Source organism: Puma concolor, chromosome A1, assembly GCF_028749965.1.
Source record: "Puma concolor isolate L17-30 chromosome A1, mPumCon1.1.hap2, whole genome shotgun sequence".
In the NCBI taxonomy this organism is placed as follows: domain Eukaryota; kingdom Metazoa; phylum Chordata; class Mammalia; order Carnivora; family Felidae; genus Puma; species Puma concolor.
In genome coordinates, this window is record NC_141667.1 from 115,558,978 (window position 1) to 115,578,919 (window position 19,942).

A 19,942-nucleotide genomic window follows, 5' to 3' on the forward strand; every position below is an offset into this window, starting at 1 on the left:
GCTTAGGGCAAAATTGTGTCTTCTTTGTTTCATGACACAGGACAACTTACTTAAACATTTTCCATTTCTTTTTAGCTTTGACCAACAGCGTAGCAACCGTCTGCAACCCCACGGATGTTAATTGTTTGGATGATAGCTTTCCTCCATTGGGCAACACACCCCGTGGACAAGTAAATCATGTGCCTGTCGTAACGGAAGAGTTACTCACCTTGCCTAGCAACGGGGAAAGTGATTGTTTTAATTTATTTGAGACTGGATTTTATCACTCGGAGCTAAACCCCATGAACATGTGCAGTGAAGAGTCAGAAAGACCAGCAAAGAGATTGAAAATGGGCATTGCTGTTCCTGAATCCTTTATGAATGAGGTTTCTGTAAATAATTTGGGTGTGGACTTTGAAAATCACACACATCACATCACCAGTGCCAAAATGGCTGTCTCTGTGGCTGACTTTGGCAGTCTGTCTGCCAGTGAGACCAATGGCTTCATCAGTGCCCATGCTCTACATCAGCATGCCGCCCTTCACTCTGAGTGACACGAGTGAGGAGCCCAGAAACAGTGGGTGTGCGGAACCAGTAAACTTGAGGAAAGGATCAGGTTTGCTTAGTCTTTCACTGGAAGTTTGAACCTTTTTCACTATGACATCAGTGATGTCAGTATGTATAGAACTATATCTTGATTTATCAAGAGTATTTTCATTTTTCAATCCATAAATGTGGAAATGAACTATGATCAGCAGAGTTGGGAACTAAGATTGAACTCTGTGGTGCAGCTTTAAGCTCTGCTTATCTCTTCCTCATCCCCCAGTACCTCTTCTCCACTCCCTTTTTTTCTATTCTTTTCTGTTCCCCACTGCCCTCACTCCCAATTTTAAAACCTGTAGACAGAGGCCACCGGCTCAAAACCAGCACAGATGTTCTGAACTGAATGGAGTGGCTTCTTTTCGTGTAAATTCCTTTTGCCGTAATGGATGCAGTGGAATAACAATGTTTACAGGTACCGATCCCAATCCCTGCTCAATGTAGCATTTTTTGGTTTTATTTTCTTAATTAAATAAAAGCAGGGGTAGGTTTCTTTAAACTGCACAAACATGCAAGGATTTTTTTAAAATGGAAACTTCTCTCATGTTATTCAACTAGAGCACTTCAGTTTACAAAACAGCAAGTCCATCTTTATGGAAGCCAGCACGAGGAACTGCGTGCAAATTATGAAGACACTTGCTTGGATCCTGTTTCAGAATTCTAGACCAGGGCTACCTTACACAGAATCTGTCATTTTACTGTGGGAAGAGTTCTGTGTACCTTCATTGATTGGCTAAAAATTTGGCTTTTGAAGATGTGGTATTTAGATGGGGTTTTGTCCACCATTGTCAAGATTATAATTCTAAAAATCATACTGGTATTGATAATTTAGTTTATCCTGAGGCAACTGACTTGCAGGACACAGTCTACAGAGCCTAGGATGTTGCCACTCAATGGTTTACATTTGGGACACTTCTTATGTTGTTTGTAGCACTGCAGTTCAAAGTGTTCATATTTTGGAGGGACTTCTAGATTTTACACTTAATGCAGTAGAACCTTGAAGTATATTTAAACTTTTTTTGTTTAGCTTGAACAGTTGGCAAGAAAAATGTGAGTTTCTGTCTATTGACATAGAATGGTACTTTACCACTTTAAGTTTTAAAAAGTGATAGACGTTCAGATGCATCTCACACTCAGTTTTATTTCTATTCCAGACATTGTGAATGAGAAGCCATTGTCATAAACTTTGGCCATTTTTGCTCTATAGATATGCATCTTTAAGTTAAAAGGTGAATTCACATGATACACAATACAGTATTAGGATGTAATAAGCTTTGCTTTTATAGTTCAGTTACAATGGAATTTTGCTTTTTTTTTTTTTTTTGCACCATCTTAGTTGAAATTTTCAATTTCTGCTAGTTGTTGTGCTTTGCAAAAAACTTAAATGTTTGGCTGCATTGCTGATATTTGTAAGTATAAGTCGCTTCAAGGTTGTGCTGATGAGTAGATAGGTTGTAGTGACCTTAGTAGTGATGGAAAGGGAGGGTATTTATTATACAAACTGTGAACTGCAATGACATCCTTAGTTTTGGATGATGTGTATTCTTATTTTTGTTTGCAGCATTTTAATGAAGATTGCTTTGAAGTGTTTACGCAGTAGCATATTTACTATAAAATTTAGTTTAGCACAGTGGACAAAAGTAGTTAAATTAATAACTTAAAATCAGTCTCTAATTTATACATCTAAAGTCTAGCATTCCTGTATGCACACAGTAAATAATGGGTAGCCTGGGCTCTATGTTGCTTTCAGATATTTTTATCCAAGTTATCAGCTTCTTATTGCTGTGGTGTTGTGCTAAACTTTGAACCTTATTTCTTTTGTTAAAAATCAGTATACCTTTTATAATTTAGTAAGATACTGGCCATAATCTTCCATTGTTATAACTTTAATTTTCACTCTGGGTTTACAGTGGCTGGTTTGTATAAAATAATTTACACAAAGATGACTGAATGCTAATACCAGTTGCACTTAAATGAACATGCCCATTCTCAGTAGCTGATGCAGTAACATAGTCAGTTTATCTATGCATTGCTGGGATCTTGATATAAGATGGAAACAGTGTTTCTTATCTAAAGTTTTGATTATCAGCAAGTTGAATGGACACTTTAGTTATTTAAATAAAGATTTTTGACCAAAATCCAGAAAATGATATGAGAGAAAAATAAATTCCAGCTAGTTTAATAGATTTTTAAATGTCAATCTGATTTTAGCCTCTTAGAGAGTGCTAACTAGCTGGTAACGTTTACTTTTAATTCCTTGTTAAAATGAGGCAATAATTTGCAAGATTTTTGTATATATATGTAAATTCTTCATATCTTTTTAGATCTAATTCAATATTTTCTGACTGCTTCCGCCATGTATAATACCATTTTTGTGCATGCTTGATGTGACATTCATAAATTGTACCACTATGACTTTATCCATGTAAAATAGCTATTTATTGAATTTTCTTTTAAAAGCTGGATTTACTGGGTTTTGTTTCCTCCAGTTAAGCATCTTAACAGAGAATTTGTTACTGTTTATTAGAAGAATTGCGTTTGAGAGCATGAAAATAACTGATTTGCAATTTTATGAAGAAACAATAATGCCTTTATTATCAAGTGTGAAGCACAATTCTTATAACAAACTGTGATAAATTCTTTTGTTTTCTTTTGCCGCATTATTTTCTTATGAACAAACCAAAAATCCATGGTGAGCAGTTGCATTGTTGGCTGATGTATCTTTTATGTACAGGGAATTTGAAGAGGACAACGGATCCATTTAGGAGTGTAACTGGTGCTGTGATTATAGCAATACTTTTGTTAGTCGTACGTCATCTTTTCCATGCTAGCATTTTAAATGTTTAGTTTTCCTCTTGTCACGGTCAACTGCTGAATTTACTTGAAGGATGTAGAATACTGTTTAAACAATACTAAAGTGTGTACAATTAGGTCAAAGAATTGTGCAATTGTTTCCTTTTTAATTTTTAAAATTGAGGGTCATAAATATTTGAGAACGTCAGATTTAATAGAGCATAGTGATACTATTTAATTTAACCAAAGTCTCTAGTGAATATTTCAACTTTGAATGTAAACTAATGAATAAACCTGACCACCAAGGAGATTGTTTGCCCAGAGTTTCAAAGCACATTGTCTACAAATGGAAATTGAAATAATTTATAAAAATATTGACATTACTATGTTTTTTAAAAAGTTCTTAATTTTTTCACTAAAAGGAGGAAACTATTAGTTTTATTGTTAAATATGGTAGATATTAAAATTCCTCTTAGATGACCAGTGATTCCAATTGTCCCACTTTGAAATAAGTATCCTGTGAATATGAGATTAATTAGTGACAATCACAACAAGTTTTAGTATCAGATGTTCAAGAGGAAGTTGCTATTGTTGCATTGATTTTAATATTTGTACATAAACACTGATTTTTTTGAGCATTATTTTGTATTTGTTGTACTTTAATACCTGGTGTACAGTTCCAGAAATAAACATCTGGAAATCTTTTTTTTTTCTTGGTTCGTGTGAGTATTTGCCACAATTAGATTTTTGTTTAATGAATCATAAGCTATAACTCATGGGACATGGGTAGATATTTAACCACTGTTCGGTTGGTTTTTGAGGCAGTAAATAAGATATTTGATAGTGACAAATGGCAGATAAAATACTTTTTCTTTAAATCCTCTATAACAAATTTCCATATGGAATAAAACAGCCATCCCAAAATGAGGCTAGCTTATACTTTCAATGTAATTCAGGAAATATTTGTTGAATGTCTGTTTTGTTTCAAACACTGTTCTAGGTAAGTATGTCTTTTAGGAAGACGTGATGTCTATTAATTGTGTTGTTATTTGACAATGTATTTATGGTAAACTAGTCTTTCTTATCCTAGTATACATAGTTTAGTAGCCTCGTAGAAATATCTTTTCAAAACCTTCATCTTTCAAGCTGAAGATCTCAGTCTAATTTCACAAATTTGTTCGCATATTTCATTTCCTCTGAGCAGAGCTTTATCTAGTTCTTTTTTTTTTTTTTTTTGAGAGAGAGAGAGAGAGAGAGAAGGGGGTGTTGGGGAGGGGAGGGCAGGGAGAGAGGGAGGGAGAGAGAATCCCAAGCAGGCTCCGCACTGCTAGTGGGGAGCCTGATGTGGGGCTTGATCCCACAAACTGCAAGGTCATGACCTGAGCCGACATCAAGAATCAGATGTTCAACTGACTGAGCCACCCAGGCGCCCCTAGTCCATTCTTAATATGCAGTGATCAGATAGCACATAGGGTCCAGATTTTGTACAAGGACACAAAGAGGATAAAATGAAAGCAAACGCTCTTGACTCCTCTGCTTTGGTTACTTTTCTAAAATCACATTCCTTGCACAGATGCCACAGAGCATAAATGTTCAGGGGTCTGTGGTGGACACAACACAGTAGTGCCTTCAGGTGGGGACAAGTACAGATGTTTTCAATCCAGCCAAGCACGTGGCCAAGTACCATGTGAGAGCTACAAAGTACTTAAGGCTTTTAGGGGAGAGAGGAGAGCCTTGTGGGAGCAGAATAATCTCTCCTGACTTGTAGACTTTATCTTTCTTGGCCATAATTTTCATCAATGATAGGCTTTGAGCCTGCAGCTTCTCTGACTTCTCAAAGGCCTCAGGGTATCTGTAAGTTACCTATTTCATTATGTACACTTTGAATTTATTTATTTTTAAATTTTTTTATGTTTGTTTATTTCTGAGACAGAGACAGAGCATGAGTGGGGGGAGGGGCAGAGAGAGAGGGAGACACAGAATCTGAAGCAGGCCCCAGGCTCTGAGCTGTCAGCACAGAGCCCGACGTAGGGTTTGAACTCACAAACCATGAGATCATGACCTGAGCCAAAGTCGGTCACTCAACCGACTGAGCCACCCAGGCGCCCCTACGCTTTGAATTTAAACTAGCCCCTGGTACATAGCACTGTTTACCATTTCCCATCCAGGTAGGCGTTCTTTAATCCTCACGGTCTATTTCTGTGTCTCTGTGGATTCTCTGGCAAAATTGTATACTAGGGGACTGAATTCATGGTTCTAGACCAGGAGTGCTCACGTTTTTCTACGTTTAATACATTAGTTGACATTCACTTTCGAGAGACACACAGGCTGTTGTGTAACTCAATTTTGATGAGATGCTTACGCAAAGGTAAAGGCAATACTGCTACAAAGTTGTTTTCTGGTATAGAACTCAAAAGCATTTTGTAAGCATGTCAGAAATGAAATTAGCCATTTATAAATCTAAAAAAATTTTTAGTAAGAAAAAAGATAACATGGTTTTTCTATGTTTTAAAATGTCAGTGTTACATTAAAAAATAAATTCACCCCTCCAGTGCAAACCAAGTCATGATACTAGGCAAGCTTTATACTCTCACCGTGAGCATTTTATGAGGAACCATGTTTTATTCTTTGTATATCCCAGGACCCTTCACCTAGTAGGTATCACTGAATGCTTGATGGCCTATATTACTCTTAAACTAATGGTGACTTGTCCCCTAGCTTTGAAAGAAAGACTTTTTAAGACAAAAATTAGAATAATATAATGAACAAACCAGATTGAACTGACATTTTGCCATATTTGATCTTTTTTCTATATAACATATTTTTTCCCTGCACTAGTTAAGTTATTGACATTTCAAGAGTTCACTCCTAAAAACTCCAGCCCATCCTACAGCCCCTCCTAATATGTCCACAGGAGTTAGTATTTCTGTATTTTATATAAGGTTCTGGGTAACAGGATCTTCTTGGTCAAGTAGATTGTTTTGGGTTTTTTTTCCAAATAAGATTAGTTTCTCCTGGTTTTAAGGATCTTACTGACACAAATAGAAGATAAAGGAGGCTAAGAAAAAGAATCAGCTGCTGTCGCAAATGTACATTTACTATTTATACATGATACATATGATAGAGAAAAAAAGTGTAATAGGAAGTTTCAGGGCTGGCACTTAGGGATTGTGAATTGTGATTGTACGATGGTTGGCAAGGTGACAAAAAAGGGGAAGACCTTTGCAGGCACAAAAAACTAGTGCAGAAGCCCTGAAAGTGTGCGTGTGTCCAACAGGTTCAAGGTGTGGGAAGGAGGCAGATGTGCCTGGGGTAGAACGAGCAAGAGGTGAGATCAGAGGTAGTGAATGGCTACATCATTTATGTGAAGGACTTTAGCATTTATTCCAGTATATGAGGAGTAATGAGAGGATTTTGAGCAGAGGTAGGTCAAGATCTGAGTTACATTTACAAGAACCTCTCTGGGTGATCAATTCTGTAAAAGTGGCAGGAGTGGAAACAAGGGAAGGCAATTACAATGCTATTGAAATTGCAATAAACTGAAGAAAGTTGTTGATGTAGCAGTTAAGGTGGTTAAAATGTGGTTCCATGTTAGGATTTGAGGTGTCCTCTCCACCCAAGATTGGAACTTCTTGAGAAATGTGGGAGTCAGGTTGATGGAGATCAAGTTAAGATTACGAATGAAACTCACTGGAGAATGTGGCTTCAGAGCTGTGGCCAGGTGAGCTCACTAATACTCCACCTCCGAACTACTAGACTCACTCTATCACTGGCTGAGCAGAGAGAAGACCAGGACACCCTCTCTGCTGGCAGAGTCCACAGAAAAAAAAAATACAGGGGTCTGGGCCATGGGTGCCTCGTTCTCCTCCAAAGATAATTTCAGAAAATCATTCTTCCTCCAATGGGTATAGAGAGAGGCCAGGAGCATCACTATTGGAAGTGCTCCCCCTTGGAATAAGAGAATGGGGAGGGGCACCTGAGTGGCTCAGTCGGTAAGTGTCTGATTCTTGGTTTCAGCTCAGGTCATGTACTCAAAAGTTTGTGAGTTTGAACCCTGCATTGGATTCTGTGCTGACAGCAAGGAGCCTGCTTGCTTGCTCGCTCGCTCTCTCTCAAAATAAATAAATAAACTTAAAAAAAAAAAAGAGAATGGGGAATACATGTTCCTCCCATCACCACTATCTTATGACTTTATTTCCATGCTAAAAGATAAAACAATCCTTAAATCACACACACACACACACACACACACACACACACACACACACACACACACACACACAGCTCATGGCAACAACATATATTTTTGGCTTTAGTTTATAATATAAAAATAGAGTATTTTTATTTTATTTTATTTTTTATGAAATTTATTGTCAAATGGTTTCCATACAACACCCAGTGCTCATCCCCAAAAAATGCCTTCTTCAATACCCATCACCCACCCTCCCACCCCCCATCAACCCTCAGTTTGTTCTCAATTTTTAACAGTCTCTTATGCTTTGGCTCTCTCCCACTCTAACCTCTTTTTTTTTTTTTTTTTCCTTCCCCTCCCCCATGGGTTTCTGTTAAGTTTCTCAGGATCCACATAAGAGTGAACACATATGGTATCTGTCTTTCTCTGCATGGCTTATTTCACTTAGCATCACACTCTCCAGTTGCATCCACGTTGCTACAAAGGGCCATATTTCATTCTTTCTCATTGCCACGTAGTACTCCATTGTGTATATAAACCACAATTTCTTTATCCATTCATCAGTTGATGGACATTTAGGCTCTTTGCATAATTTGGCTATTATTGAGAGTGCTGCTATAAACATTGGGGTACAAGTGTCCCTATGCATCAGTACTCCTGTATCCCTTGGGTAAATTCCTAGCAGTGCTACTGCTGGGTCATAGGGTAGGTCTAAAAATAGAGTTTTTAAAGAAGTTTGTACACATCAACAGTGCAAGAAATGGTGATGATTTGGTTAAAATTTTATAAACCACAGAGATACAAAATAAAAGAAAAATTGAAATTTTAATGTCAGGCAGTAGGTTTTAATTTAATAAGCTACTGTGTTTTTAGGTGAAAACCAATTAAAATTATAATTGCATTATAAATTTGAAATTGTAATGAAGGAAATAGCTTTTAATATAAACACATTAACATCAATAAAAAAAAAATTCCCACTCCAATTAGGCCTCAAAATATTTGTTCTATAGGTGGAACTCAGAGATACAATTAACAAAAACATTTAGAATAAATAGCTGAATAGAAAACCTAATTTCTAATTCATAGTTAGCTGACAATTGTATAGTAGTTTGAAAAAAGCTCTTCTCCTTGTTTGATGTCCCTGAGTGCTACAAGAATGACACATCGAAGTGGGCTGAGGACAAAAAGAATACACAAAAGTTAGAAGTATTAACAAATCCAAGCTCATATTTTTAATACAACCAATTTAGCTGTTATAGACATAATTTTATTCAAATTTTTTACTACTGTCTTAGCTATTTGATTTCCATGAAGAAATAGTTCTTATCCCTGATGGAGACCACAAATCAGTAAGTTTAAAAAAAACATTTTTTTTTAACATTTATTTTTGAGAGACAGAGCATGAGCAGGGGGGAGGCAGAGAGAGAAGGAGACACAATCCAAAGCAGGCTCCAGGCTTTGAGGTGTCAGCATTGAGCCCAATGCTGGGTTGGAACCCACGAACTGTGAGATCATGACCTGAGCCGACGTCAGACGCTTAACTGTCACTTAACCGACTGAGCCACCCAGTTGCCCCTGTGGTTTAACATTTTAAAATTAATTTGTATCTTTGTATTCTGCAAAGATGAAAACATTACTTAAAATTAATTGGGATTAAAAAAATACTTTTATGAACACCGTAAGACATAAGTAACCTTCAATGTTCCTACTCAGTTAACTTTTCCTGTACTTGTTGAACAGTAGTGATATTATGCTCCAGAGCATATAGCTAAAAAAAAAAACCCAAATGTTACATACACACACATAGAGACAGAGTATGTATCAAGTACAGAGAATAGTCAAAGTTTGTTGTGTTTTTAGACAGAGTAGGAGTCGGGGAGAAGGGAAGGGGGGAGGGGGGGGGGAAGAGAGAGAGAGAGAGAGAGAGAGAGAGAGAGAGAGAGAGAGAGAATCTTAAGCAGGCTCTATACTCAGTGTGAAGCCCAACGAGGGGCTTGATTCCATAACCCTGGGATCATGACCTGAGCTGAAACTGAAAGTTGGACGCTCAACCAACTGAGCCACCCAGGTGCCCCCAAAGAACAGTCTAAGTTTTAAATCTCTTTCATCTTAAAAGGACAATTTAATGGGGCCCATAAAAAATAAAGTTTGCTAGCACCTGGCAGCTCAGTGACATGACATAAAGATTATATTTTCCTATAGCACTGTTGATAAAGAACTCTACAGAATTACTTACATTTAGAAATTGTTACTTGAACACTTTCAGACTTTCCACTTATTGAATAGAAATGTTACATTAATAATATGTATTTTCTGAATATTTCCTCTTTTTTTTTAATGTTTATTTTTTTGAGAGAGAAAGAGAGAGAGACAGTGTGAGTCGGGGAGGAGCAGGGAGAGAGGTAGACACAGAATCCAAAGCAGGCTCCACGCTCTGAGCTGTCAGCACAGAGTCTAACACGGGGCCCAAACCCATGAACTGTGAGCCAAAAGTCAGGCACTTAACTGACTGAGCCACCCAGGTGCCCCTGAATATTTCATTTTTCATTAAGTTTCCAAACGGAATAGTGAAATGAGCAAAAGAAAGAATAGTGTAATTTAGCCTTTTTCTTCAACTGGGTGTTCTCAAGTGAGATGAAGAACATAATGCTTAAAATGATTAAAAAATGTATTTGAAGATTTTGTAAGTAGAAAAGTAACAATGAATCACTTGAAAAAAATTTTAAGGTTGATACTTATAAAGGACTACATAGAACGAAAATGGGTAATAAGAAGCAGAATGAGCTAAGTTAATGAAAAATATTAAACTTCAAATGAGCCTACATTAATACATTAAGGTATGATGAAAATCAAAATTTAAGTTATAATTTTTTCCTAAGAGAAATTATTCCAAGTTCTGTATAGCTTTTTCTTGGAATATATATATATTTAAAAAAAATTTTTTTTAAGTTTATGTATTTATTTTGAGAGAGGACACACAAGAGAGGCAGGGGTGGGGGGCGGTGAGAGAGAGAATCCCAAGCAGGTCCACATTGTCAGTGCAGAGCCCTATGTGGGGCTCGAACCCACAAACCGTGAGATCATGACCTGAGCTGAGATCAAGAGCCAGATGCTCAACCAACTGAGCCACCCAGGCACCCTCGAATATACATGTTTTTTGAGTACAGCAGAACACAAGGGATAGGAAAAGACTAACCTTTGTTTGTCACAGCTGTAGGCAATGTTTGGAAGATACTGTTTTAGCTCTATAGGAAAAACTGCAGGCACATCAAATTCCTGGTAACAGACATTAGCGGCTCTGTCTAGGAACAAGTATATAATTTTTAGAAATAGCCATTTTAAAAAAGGTCATGGAAAACAGAACTGAATTTTAACACTTGATGCATGTTTTTCTAAATTATTAGAACATTTTCAAATTAATAATCACTATTACCTTCCAGGCATTACTAGATTATGTATGTTTTATTATTTACTTTTTGAAGATCAGAAAACAGAGACCCAGAAAGATTGAAGGTTACGTAGAAAAGTCAGGTTTCAAGTTCATATCTCCCTAACACCAAAATCTATGCTAAATGTAGGCGAGATCAAACTTATATTTTTAGGAAAGTCAAGCCTTAGAGAAGGTAAGTGATTCACAAAAGTAGCAACAGAAAGGGGATACCAGTCTAGTTTAACCTACAAGGTTCTACTGAGGCTCTGACAAAATGATCTCTAATGCTCTCTTTTTTTAACTATTAAAAAATGCTAAAATAATAATGATCAAAGGAGCATTTATCAGTTACCTATATTTACTGAAAAACCAGAAGAAAAATAGTAAATTAAAGAATTCCAATTAATGTATATCATTATTTCCCCAACTTCTTTAATATCTGCCTTCTCAGCATTACAATTTACAGGCTTTGAAAAGCTGAGATGTTAAATTTAACTGCCTCTGGCACTCAGTCATATAGCAAAGGAGGAAAATTACTACTGCTATATTTATATCTTGTCTCACAGACCCATAATGTCAACTTACCATTTGAACAATTGTTGACATACTGTCCTACAGCAAGTGGATTACAAATTTCTGATGTTAGCCATGTACTGTCACTCATTTTTAAAGGACCAAGTTGATCCCTCCCATTGCAAGATCTGAAACAGGTGAAAGCATTAGGTAAGAGATTGTTCTTTTATGTCTTACAGTAAAATCCAAAAGTACAAAATTAATCCTAGAACTGAACAAATCCAATTTCTCTTAAAAAGTTTTGTCTAGTCTGGGATGCCTGGGTGGTTCAGTTAAGCGTCCAATTTCGGCTCAGGTCATGATCTCACAGTCCCTGAGTTCGAGCCCCGGGTCGGGCTCTGTGCTGACAGACAGCTTGGAGCCTGGAGCCTGCTTCAGATTCTGTGTCTCCCTCTCTCTGACCCTCCCCCGTTCATGCTCTGTCCTTCTCTGTCTCAAAAATAAATAAAAAAAAAAAAAATTAAAAAAAAGTTTTGTCTAGTCAATAGGGCAGCTGAGTTGCCACTTAGCAGCTGTCTAAAGAGATTTTTATTTAAAGTGAAAAGGCCAGGGTCATGGTCATTTTCCTGTGGCTCTGTGTCCTATCGTTATGTTTGAACATGGGCACTAACTTACCTGTATACGACTTTTGATATTCCTTTGTCATTTCCATCAATAAGTACCCCATCCAGGCATCTAAAAATAAATGGATTTCCAATGGATTGGAAAAAGATTGGCTCATACTTCTGATATACTGTACCTATTATATGATAAGGACATAGCAATATGTAAAAATTATTAACATCATGATAAGCACCTCTCTCTGGAAAATAAACATAACATGAAATGAACTATTTTATTTTCTCTACCTTTTTCTAATATTTTACTCCAGTCTAGATTATCACATTCTCTTTGGCTACTTCTTCCCTTTAAAGAGTGTCCAAAAGTAAATGGAGCAGAGAATCAACTTGTTCACATAGCCAAATAAAATGTGACTATTTTGATTAATTAAAATGTGAACACCATATTTGAGATTCAGCTTTACAAAATTATAGGGGCTTTTTGTTTTGTTTTGTTTTTGCTTTTTAAAGTAGAGTGTTATTTGACATCCATTAAAAAGTCTTTTGGGTTCCTGGGTGGCTCAGTGGTTAAGCATCGAGCTTCAGCCCAGGTCATGATCTCACAGTAGTGAGTTCGAGTTCCACATCGGTCAACTCGAGCCCTGCTTTGCCTCAGGGTGAGCTCGAGCCCTGCTTCAGGTGAGCTTGGTTTCTCTCTGCCCCTCACTGACTTGCGCCCTCTCTCTCTCAAAAAAAAAAAAAAAAAAAAGTCTTTTAAGAAATGTATTTGTTAATAACCAGTTAAATAATGTAGACAAAATGGGAATAAATGAATCTGATATTCAGGTTGTTTCCCCTTTCGCTAGCAGTAGAGGAAAGGAGAAAATTAGTATTTACTGAGTGTGTCCTATGTTACTGGCATCCTAATCTATTAAATTTATTCTAGTATTAATTTGTTGCCAGCTTGTTCTATTTAGCCTTTACAGAGGTTACTTGTGTAGGAGGAAACCAACTCTTTTGCTTAGGGATGTAAAATTAGAAAACAGAATGACTTTTTGAAAACATGTCTGAATTAAACATTTACAAATAATGTAATCTTAGTTTAACAAATAACATACCCTACTAAGCATTCTAGTCAATGATCTTTTTGCAAAGAAGCTGCTTTACTTTCAAAGTGTAGAAATGGCAGGAAGGTATTTATTGATTTACAGGTTTAAACTGTCATACCTGTTTTAACCCGTACTATTTTTACCTGCCAACTGACTTATTCTCTAGTGCTTTCTAAGTAATTCATCTTATCAAAGTAGGCCATACTATATTCTACATTTAAACACTGACTACAAAAATTTTCTTAAAAGAAAAGTGCTTTTATTCAAATAAATACTCAAGGATGCTTTCTAGCACATAAAATAATTTGTAGTTATTTTCGAAATCAGGATTTACAAATGTGTGGAAATCTCAATTTCTAATTCAACTCCTTACTCAAAGGATTATAAGAGTAAGTATTTTGTTGGACTTATATTAACTGATAAATAGGAAACTCTTGGCAAAGCACTAATTGTGTCATTACCAGGATACATAGCTACAACCGCGCCTTTTGGTACCAATCCTCTGGTAACGAAGACACCTTTTCCAGCAGAAATCAATGAGCTAGTTGCTTGGGCAACACTGAAACCCAGTGTCTTATAAAGAATTTCTTCTGGTTTAAAGATATTTTGCTGTTGATGTCTGTATTCAAGCAGTTTCACCCTTGGATGTTGAACTGACAGTAGGTCATGATATTTTGATTTAACGGTTTCTGGAAACATAGTCAAGATATCTGATTGCTTATTGAAATCATTAATGAACAGAGCCTGGAAAACTTTCAGTAATGTTCCTAGGACATCTTCATCTGAGATAACTTTGTCTTTGGATTCCTCTGGAACATATCGGACGGTCCTGAAAACAGGAAAAGTTTCCATTCACTACCCTTCAAGTGATAAAAGTCAGGCTTCATGCCTTCATGCCTTCTAAGTTACTGGGCTTAATGATGATTATTCTCATGTGTTTGAAGGGCATAAAACTAAAAAGTTCAAGAAAGAATTGTTTGGGGATAGTTCTAGTTCGCTAACTCCTGGCAATCCCTACCCAAGTTACAAATAGCCGGTTATCTGTGAAAAGTCTATCTGTACCAAATGCTGTTGGGTCCTTACATTCATTATCTCATCTTTGCAGACAGGGAAACTGAGGCTTGACGTTGGGGTGCTTGCCCAAGATCCTAAAGCTGTTAAGCTGGAAAGCCACAGCTCAAACAGAACTAGTTCTTCTTCCTACTACATCCATGGCCATTATGTGAATATCGCATAAGAATCCTCATATATTTTATAGGCATTTAATTACAAAGACAAATTTAACATATACTTTGTCACATTCTCTCCCGGGAATACTTACTTCTTTAATGGCTGCATCATTTTTACTCGCATAATGGTATTATTTTTTACTTCTTGACAAAAAGAAAGCCATTCCGCCTCACAATTCTATAGCAACGGTGGCCCTGAATTCACGTTTCCGCGGAATCAAACTTTGGAAAAGCTCTTCGGTTATTAACTGGCCTTCAGTGGAGCTAGCTTTGCCTATTTAAGTGAGCATTATTACGTGAGCTTCTTCACGATGGCTACTATGCCACTTACTAGAGCCGGAATTAACAGTGACTCCACCGCCACCCACTCAACTAGATCCCTTTCTTCAGGCATGGACTATTCTAAACCCCACATTCGGACGTGTTTTTAGTGACATTTTGCCCGTTTTTCTACGTCAGCAAGTTGTTATCCTCACATCCAAGCCGGGCTGCTTTCACCATATAAACTATGGAGCTATGAAAATAAACCTCAGTTTGGCTTTTCTAAGGAACTTTGAAGTATGCCCTGGCGGAGAGAAGGCCATGCACCCTCACGCTGTATACACTTTGCTCTTTTTCAAAAGTTTCTATTTTTTGCCCGGACAGAAACGCCCGTCAGCGAAGACCTCTAAAGAAGAGCACGAGCCGCACTGCCCGTGAGGGACGCCCGCCTCACAGACCTCACAGCGCGGGGTACTCTGGGAGAGTAGGCCTCAGGTCCCACCCTCCTAAGGCTCCCCACGGTCTTCGGTATCCCAGCTGTCCTCCGACTCCACCAGCCTCGGCTTCGCCCACTTCAGGCCCCGCCCCACCTCAGGTTCTGCTCGCTACGGGCCCGCCCACCTCGGGCCCCAGGGTCGCCTGAGGCTCCGCCCACCAGAGACCGCCGTTTAAAGCGCTTTTCGCCGGAGGTTCCGCCCACTTAGGGCCCACATGCCTCCAGTTCAGCGGCTCTGGTGGCGTCGTGGGGCTGAAAGAAGACGTCCCTGGTCTGTCGGCCTCGCCCTCTCACCTCGGGTTGTGGTTTAGGTTCAGCGCGATCCAAGGAACGAAGCGGTACTTGTAACGACGCCATCGCTGCCACAGGCCCCGCAGCAGGCGGCCCGGCATGGCCGTCCCGCGGCGCTGTAACGAGGACAGCGCCGGAGAGGTGGGTCACAGTCTCGGGCCCGCCCTGGTCCGGGGAGGAGCGGAGGCCACGCCGTCCCGCCCCTCTTGGGTCTCCGCCTTCAGTGCCTTGCTCCTTTGCCCTGGACTCCCTTGGATCTGGTGGCCTCAGTCCCTCTCCTTTATTGACCTCAGCTGGCTGAATCGTAGGTTCGTGTAGCTGAGAGAAGCCCTCTATTCCCCTTTTCTTTCTCCATTCGCTCGTGTATTTACACACACGCGCGCGCACACACACACACCCAATTCGGAGAAGTTCAGACCACGCTTAGTTCCAGTGGATGCAAACTACAAGAATCTCTGAAATCAGTACGTGTTTGTTAAGAATTTATGGGGTGCCTGGGTGGCTCAGTCGGTTAAGCTTGGTGGGTTCAAGCGCGATGTAGGGCTCTGCGCTGACGGCTCGCAGCCTGGAGCTTGCTTCGGATTGTGCGTCTCCCTCTATCTCTGCCCTTCCCCCGCTCACACTCTGTCTCTGTCTCTCTCAAAAATAAATAAATAAACATAAAAAAAGTTATCAGACTGATGTGTTTTCTACCAGTCTTATTTCTATGTGTTTGTCTTATTTCAGTCTTATTTCTATGTGTTCTGTATTCCTACAGAAAATCATAGATATATGTGTGAATGTTTTCAAGCTATTACAAATATCCACAACTTCTTTTATTTATTCAAAAATGTATTTTGGAGTTTCTCCATATTAGTTTGTATAATTACACTTTATTATTCTGTTTCTACGGTTTTAACATCGTTTATTACTATTTAATTTTCTGGTTAAGTGTACTTCGAATCTAAAAAGTTCTCTTCTAGTTTTGGTTTGTCAAGAATTTTTGTTTTAAGTTGATGAGTATCACATGCTTTTCTTTGCTATTTACTGAGGTGATCACATAATTTCTCTATGTTTTTTTGTTAATGTATGAATTATACATTCTCAGATGTTACACCATCCTTGGATTGAGATAGCTAGATAGTTATGAGTAACACATTGGTCATACTCTATAGGTTTTTATATGCTTTTGTTGTCTCAAATTTATTTCGAAGTGTGTTATAAAATTTTCAGTGTCGTGGCTTGTTTGTAGTTTTGTTTTCAGGTTTTGGTGTTAGACTTTAGCTGACCTCATAAAATGGATTGAGAAGTATTCTCTTTTCCTCTACTTATGAAAAAAGACCAAAACATTTGTATAGGAATGGTGTTATTCCTTCCTTGAATGTTGATAGAATTCACCAGTGAAATCATTTGGGTTTGTAGTTTTCTTTGATAATGAATTCAGTTTTTAAAATTGAAGTACAGTTGTCATACAATATTAGTTTCAGGTGTACATAGTGATTCAACATTTATATACATTAGTAAGTGATCTCCATCAGAAGTCTGGCTACCATCTGTCACCATACAAAGTTGTTACAGGTTTTGAAATAGCAAGAATTCTTTTTTTATGGCTGAGTAATATTCCATTGTATATATTTATACCACATATTCTTTTTAAAAAATTTTTTTGTAATGTTTGTTTATTTTTGAGACAGAGCATGAGCAGGGGAGGGGCAGAGAGAGAGGGAGACACAGAATCCGAAACAGGCTCCAGGCTCTGAGGTGTTAGCACAGAGCCCAGTGCGGGGCTTGGACCCATTAACTGTGAGATCATGACCTGAGCCGATGTTGGACGCTTAACTGACTGAGCCACCCAGGTGCCCCACCACATATTCTTTATTCATGTTTTGATAATGGACACTTAGGTTGTTTACATATCTTGGCTATTGTAAATAATGTTGCAGTGAACATGGCGGTGCATATATCTTTTCCAGTTAGTGATTTTGTTTGCTTCGCAGCTGTGAAATTGTTGAAATGTATGGTATTTCTATTTTTAATTTTTTGGGGTAACTCCAGACTATTTCCCATTGAAGCTGCACCATTTTGCATTCCCACCAACAGTACACAAGGTTTCCCTTTTCTCTGCATCTTTGCTGACACTTGTTATTCCTGGTCTTTTTGATACTAACCATTCTGACAGGTGTGAGGTGATATCTCATTGTGGTTTTGATTGGCATTTACTGAAGATTAGTAACGAGTATCTTTTCATGTGTCTCTTGGCCATCTGTATGTCTTTGGAGAAATGTCTATTCAGGTTCTCTACCCACTTTTTAATTGGATTTTTTTTTTTATTGAGTTGTATCAGTTCTTTATATATTTTGGATATTAACCCTTTATTGTTTTATTAGTTGCAAATGTCTTCTTCCATTTAGTAGGTTGCCTCTCATTTTGTTGATGTTTTCCTTCACTGTGCAAAAGTTTTTTAGTTTCATGTAGTCCCATTTATTTTTGCTCATGGTGTCCTTGCCTGAGGATGCAGATCCAAAAAAATACTGCTAACACTGATGTCCAGGAGCTTACTGCCTATGTTTTCTTCTAAGAGTTTTATGGTTTCACATTTAAGTCTTTAACCCATTTTAGTTTAATTTCGTATGTGGTGTAAGAAAGTGGTCTAGTTTCGTTGTTTTGCAAGTAGCTCTCCAGTTTTCTCAGGACCAAATTATTGAATAGAATGTCTCTTCCTCATTGTATATTCTTATTTTCTTTGTTGAAAATTAATTGACTGCATAAGTGTAAGGTTTTTCCTGGACTCTAGTCTATTCTGTTGATCTATATGTCTGGGTTTGTGCCAGATCACACTGTTTTGATTATTATAGCTTTATAGCATAGTTTGAGATCAGGGAGTATGATGCCTTCTTAAAAATTATTTATTTATTTTTTTAATGTACATCCAAGTTAGCATATAGTGCAACAGTGATTTCAGGAGTAGATTCCTTAATGCCCCTTACCCATTTAGCCCATCCCCCCACCCACAACCCCTCCAGCAAATCCTCTGTTTGTTCTCCATATTTAAGAGTCTCTTACGTTTTGTCCCCCTCCCTGTTTTTATATTATTTTTGCTTCCTTTCCCTTATGTTCATCTTTTTTGTACCTTAAGTTCCTCATGAGTGAAGTCATATGATATATTTGTCTTTCTCTGACTAATTTCGCTTAGCATAATATCCTCTAGTTCCATCCATGTAATTGCAAATGGCAAGATTTCAGTCTTCTTGATTGCTGAGTAATACTCCATTGTGTGTGTGTGTGTGTGTGTGTGTGTGTGTGTGTGTGTACACACACACACACAACATTTTCTTTATCCATTCATCCATCGATGGACATTTGGGCTCTTTCCATGCTTTGATGTTGTTGATAGCTCTGCTATAAACATTGGGGTGCATGTGTCCCTTTGAAACAGCACACCTGTATCCCTTGGATACATACCTAGTAGTGCAATTTCTGGGTCATTGGGTAGTTCTGGTTTTAATTTTTTGAGGAACCTCCATACTTGGCTGCACCAGTTTGCATTCCCACCAGCAGTGCGAAGGAGATCCTCTTTCTCCGCATCCTGGCCAGTGTCTGTTGTTGCCTGAGTTGTTAATGTTAGCCCATTCTGACAGGTGTGAGGTGGTATCTCAGTGTGGTTTTAATTTGTATTTCCCTGATGATGAGTGATGTGGAACATTTTTTCATGTGTTGGTTGTCATCTGGATGTCTTCTTTGGAGAAGTGTCTATTCATGTCTTTTGCTCGTTTCTTCACTGGATTATTTTTTTGGGGGGTGTTGAGTTTGATAAGTTCTTTATAGATTTTGGATACTAACCCTTTATCTGATATGTCATGGTCTTGGATTCTTGTGTATTGAGAGTTTTTTGATTACTGATTCAACTTCATTACTAGTTATAGGTTTGATCAGATTTTCTATTCTTGATTCAATCTTGGAAGATTGTATGTTTGTAATTTACCTATGTCTTCTGGTTTTTCCTATTTGTTAGCCTATAATTGCAGGATTTTTCTTATAATCCTTTATATTTCTGTGGTGTTCATTGTAACTTCTCTCTCATTTCTGATTTTATTTATTTGGGCCCTCTTTGTTTTTTTCTTGTAAGTCTGCATAATGATTTGTTGATTTTGTTTATGTTTTCAAACAACCAGCTCTGTATTTCATTAATATCCTCTGTGATCTTTATTTCCTTTCTTCTACAACATTAGTATTAGTTTGTTCTTTTTCTAGTTCTTTTAGGTGTAAGTTTATTTGAGATTTTTCTTGTTTCTTGAGATTGGCCTGTATTGCTATAAGCTTTCCTCTTAGAACTGTGTTGTCTGCATTCTGCAGGTTGTGGACCATTGTGTTTCCATTTTCATTTGTCTTAAGGTGTTTAAAAACATTTTTTTTAATGTTTTTAATTTATTTTTGAAAGACAGAGACAGAGAATGAGTGGGGGAGAGCAGAG

At 37.8% G+C, this 19,942-nt stretch overlaps 2 protein-coding genes and 1 long non-coding RNA gene across 9 annotated transcripts in view; 2 read left to right on the forward strand and 1 right to left on the reverse strand.

Annotated features, from left to right (window-relative positions):
- MIER3 (MIER family member 3) overlaps window positions 1-4,077 on the forward strand; it is a 34,699-nt gene extending 30,622 nt beyond the window's left edge. For all 4 annotated transcript variants that reach the window (XM_086700604.1, XM_086700608.1, XM_086700619.1 and 1 more), the window contains one exon: window positions 76-4,077. In XM_086700604.1, the coding sequence (XP_086556730.1) occupies window positions 76-533 (458 nt within the window). In that variant the 3' untranslated portion in view covers window positions 534-4,077. The remainder of the gene's footprint in view (window positions 1-75) is intronic.
- Window positions 4,078-8,370: 4,293 nt separating this feature from the next.
- Window positions 8,371-15,630, reverse strand: SETD9 (SET domain containing 9). 4 transcript variants are annotated; one of them, XM_086700653.1, is made up of 6 exons: window positions 15,496-15,630; window positions 13,677-14,044; window positions 12,183-12,306; window positions 11,580-11,695; window positions 10,761-10,862; window positions 8,371-8,738 (listed from the first exon to the last, which is right to left on the reverse strand). In XM_086700653.1, the coding sequence occupies exons 1-5, from the start codon at window positions 15,591-15,593 to the stop codon at window positions 10,810-10,812; spliced, it is 759 nt and encodes a 252-aa protein (XP_086556779.1). In that variant the 5' UTR covers window positions 15,594-15,630; the 3' UTR covers window positions 8,371-8,738; window positions 10,761-10,809. The 4 variants fall into 4 exon arrangements, with proteins under 4 accessions (XP_086556779.1, XP_025780136.2, XP_086556788.1 ...); XM_025924351.2 differs by having other exon boundaries at window positions 10,761-10,866; XM_086700662.1 differs by lacking the exon at window positions 8,371-8,738 and adding an exon at window positions 8,774-9,139.
- Window positions 15,496-19,942, forward strand: part of LOC147584381 (uncharacterized) — a 39,273-nt gene continuing 34,826 nt past the window's right edge. Inside the window, exon 1 of the long non-coding RNA XR_015249076.1 lies at window positions 15,496-15,633. This is a non-coding gene — a long non-coding RNA (uncharacterized LOC147584381). The remainder of the gene's footprint in view (window positions 15,634-19,942) is intronic.

What these genes read in the sequence shown, in the direction of transcription:
- SETD9 (XM_025924351.2), bottom strand. Translation starts at nt 15,593, where the DNA reads ATGCCGGGCCGCCTGCTGCGGGGCCTGTGGCAGCGATGGCGTCGTTAC. An exon ending in ATATCAAAAGTCGTATACAG is followed by an intron (nt 11,696 to 12,182) that starts GTAAGTTAGTGC and finishes CACCTGTTTCAG; the next exon opens with ATCTTGCAATGGGAGGGATC. An exon ending in TGTCAACAATTGTTCAAATG is followed by an intron (nt 10,867 to 11,579) that starts GTAAGTTGACAT and finishes ACTTGTTCCTAG; the next exon opens with ACAGAGCCGCTAATGTCTGT.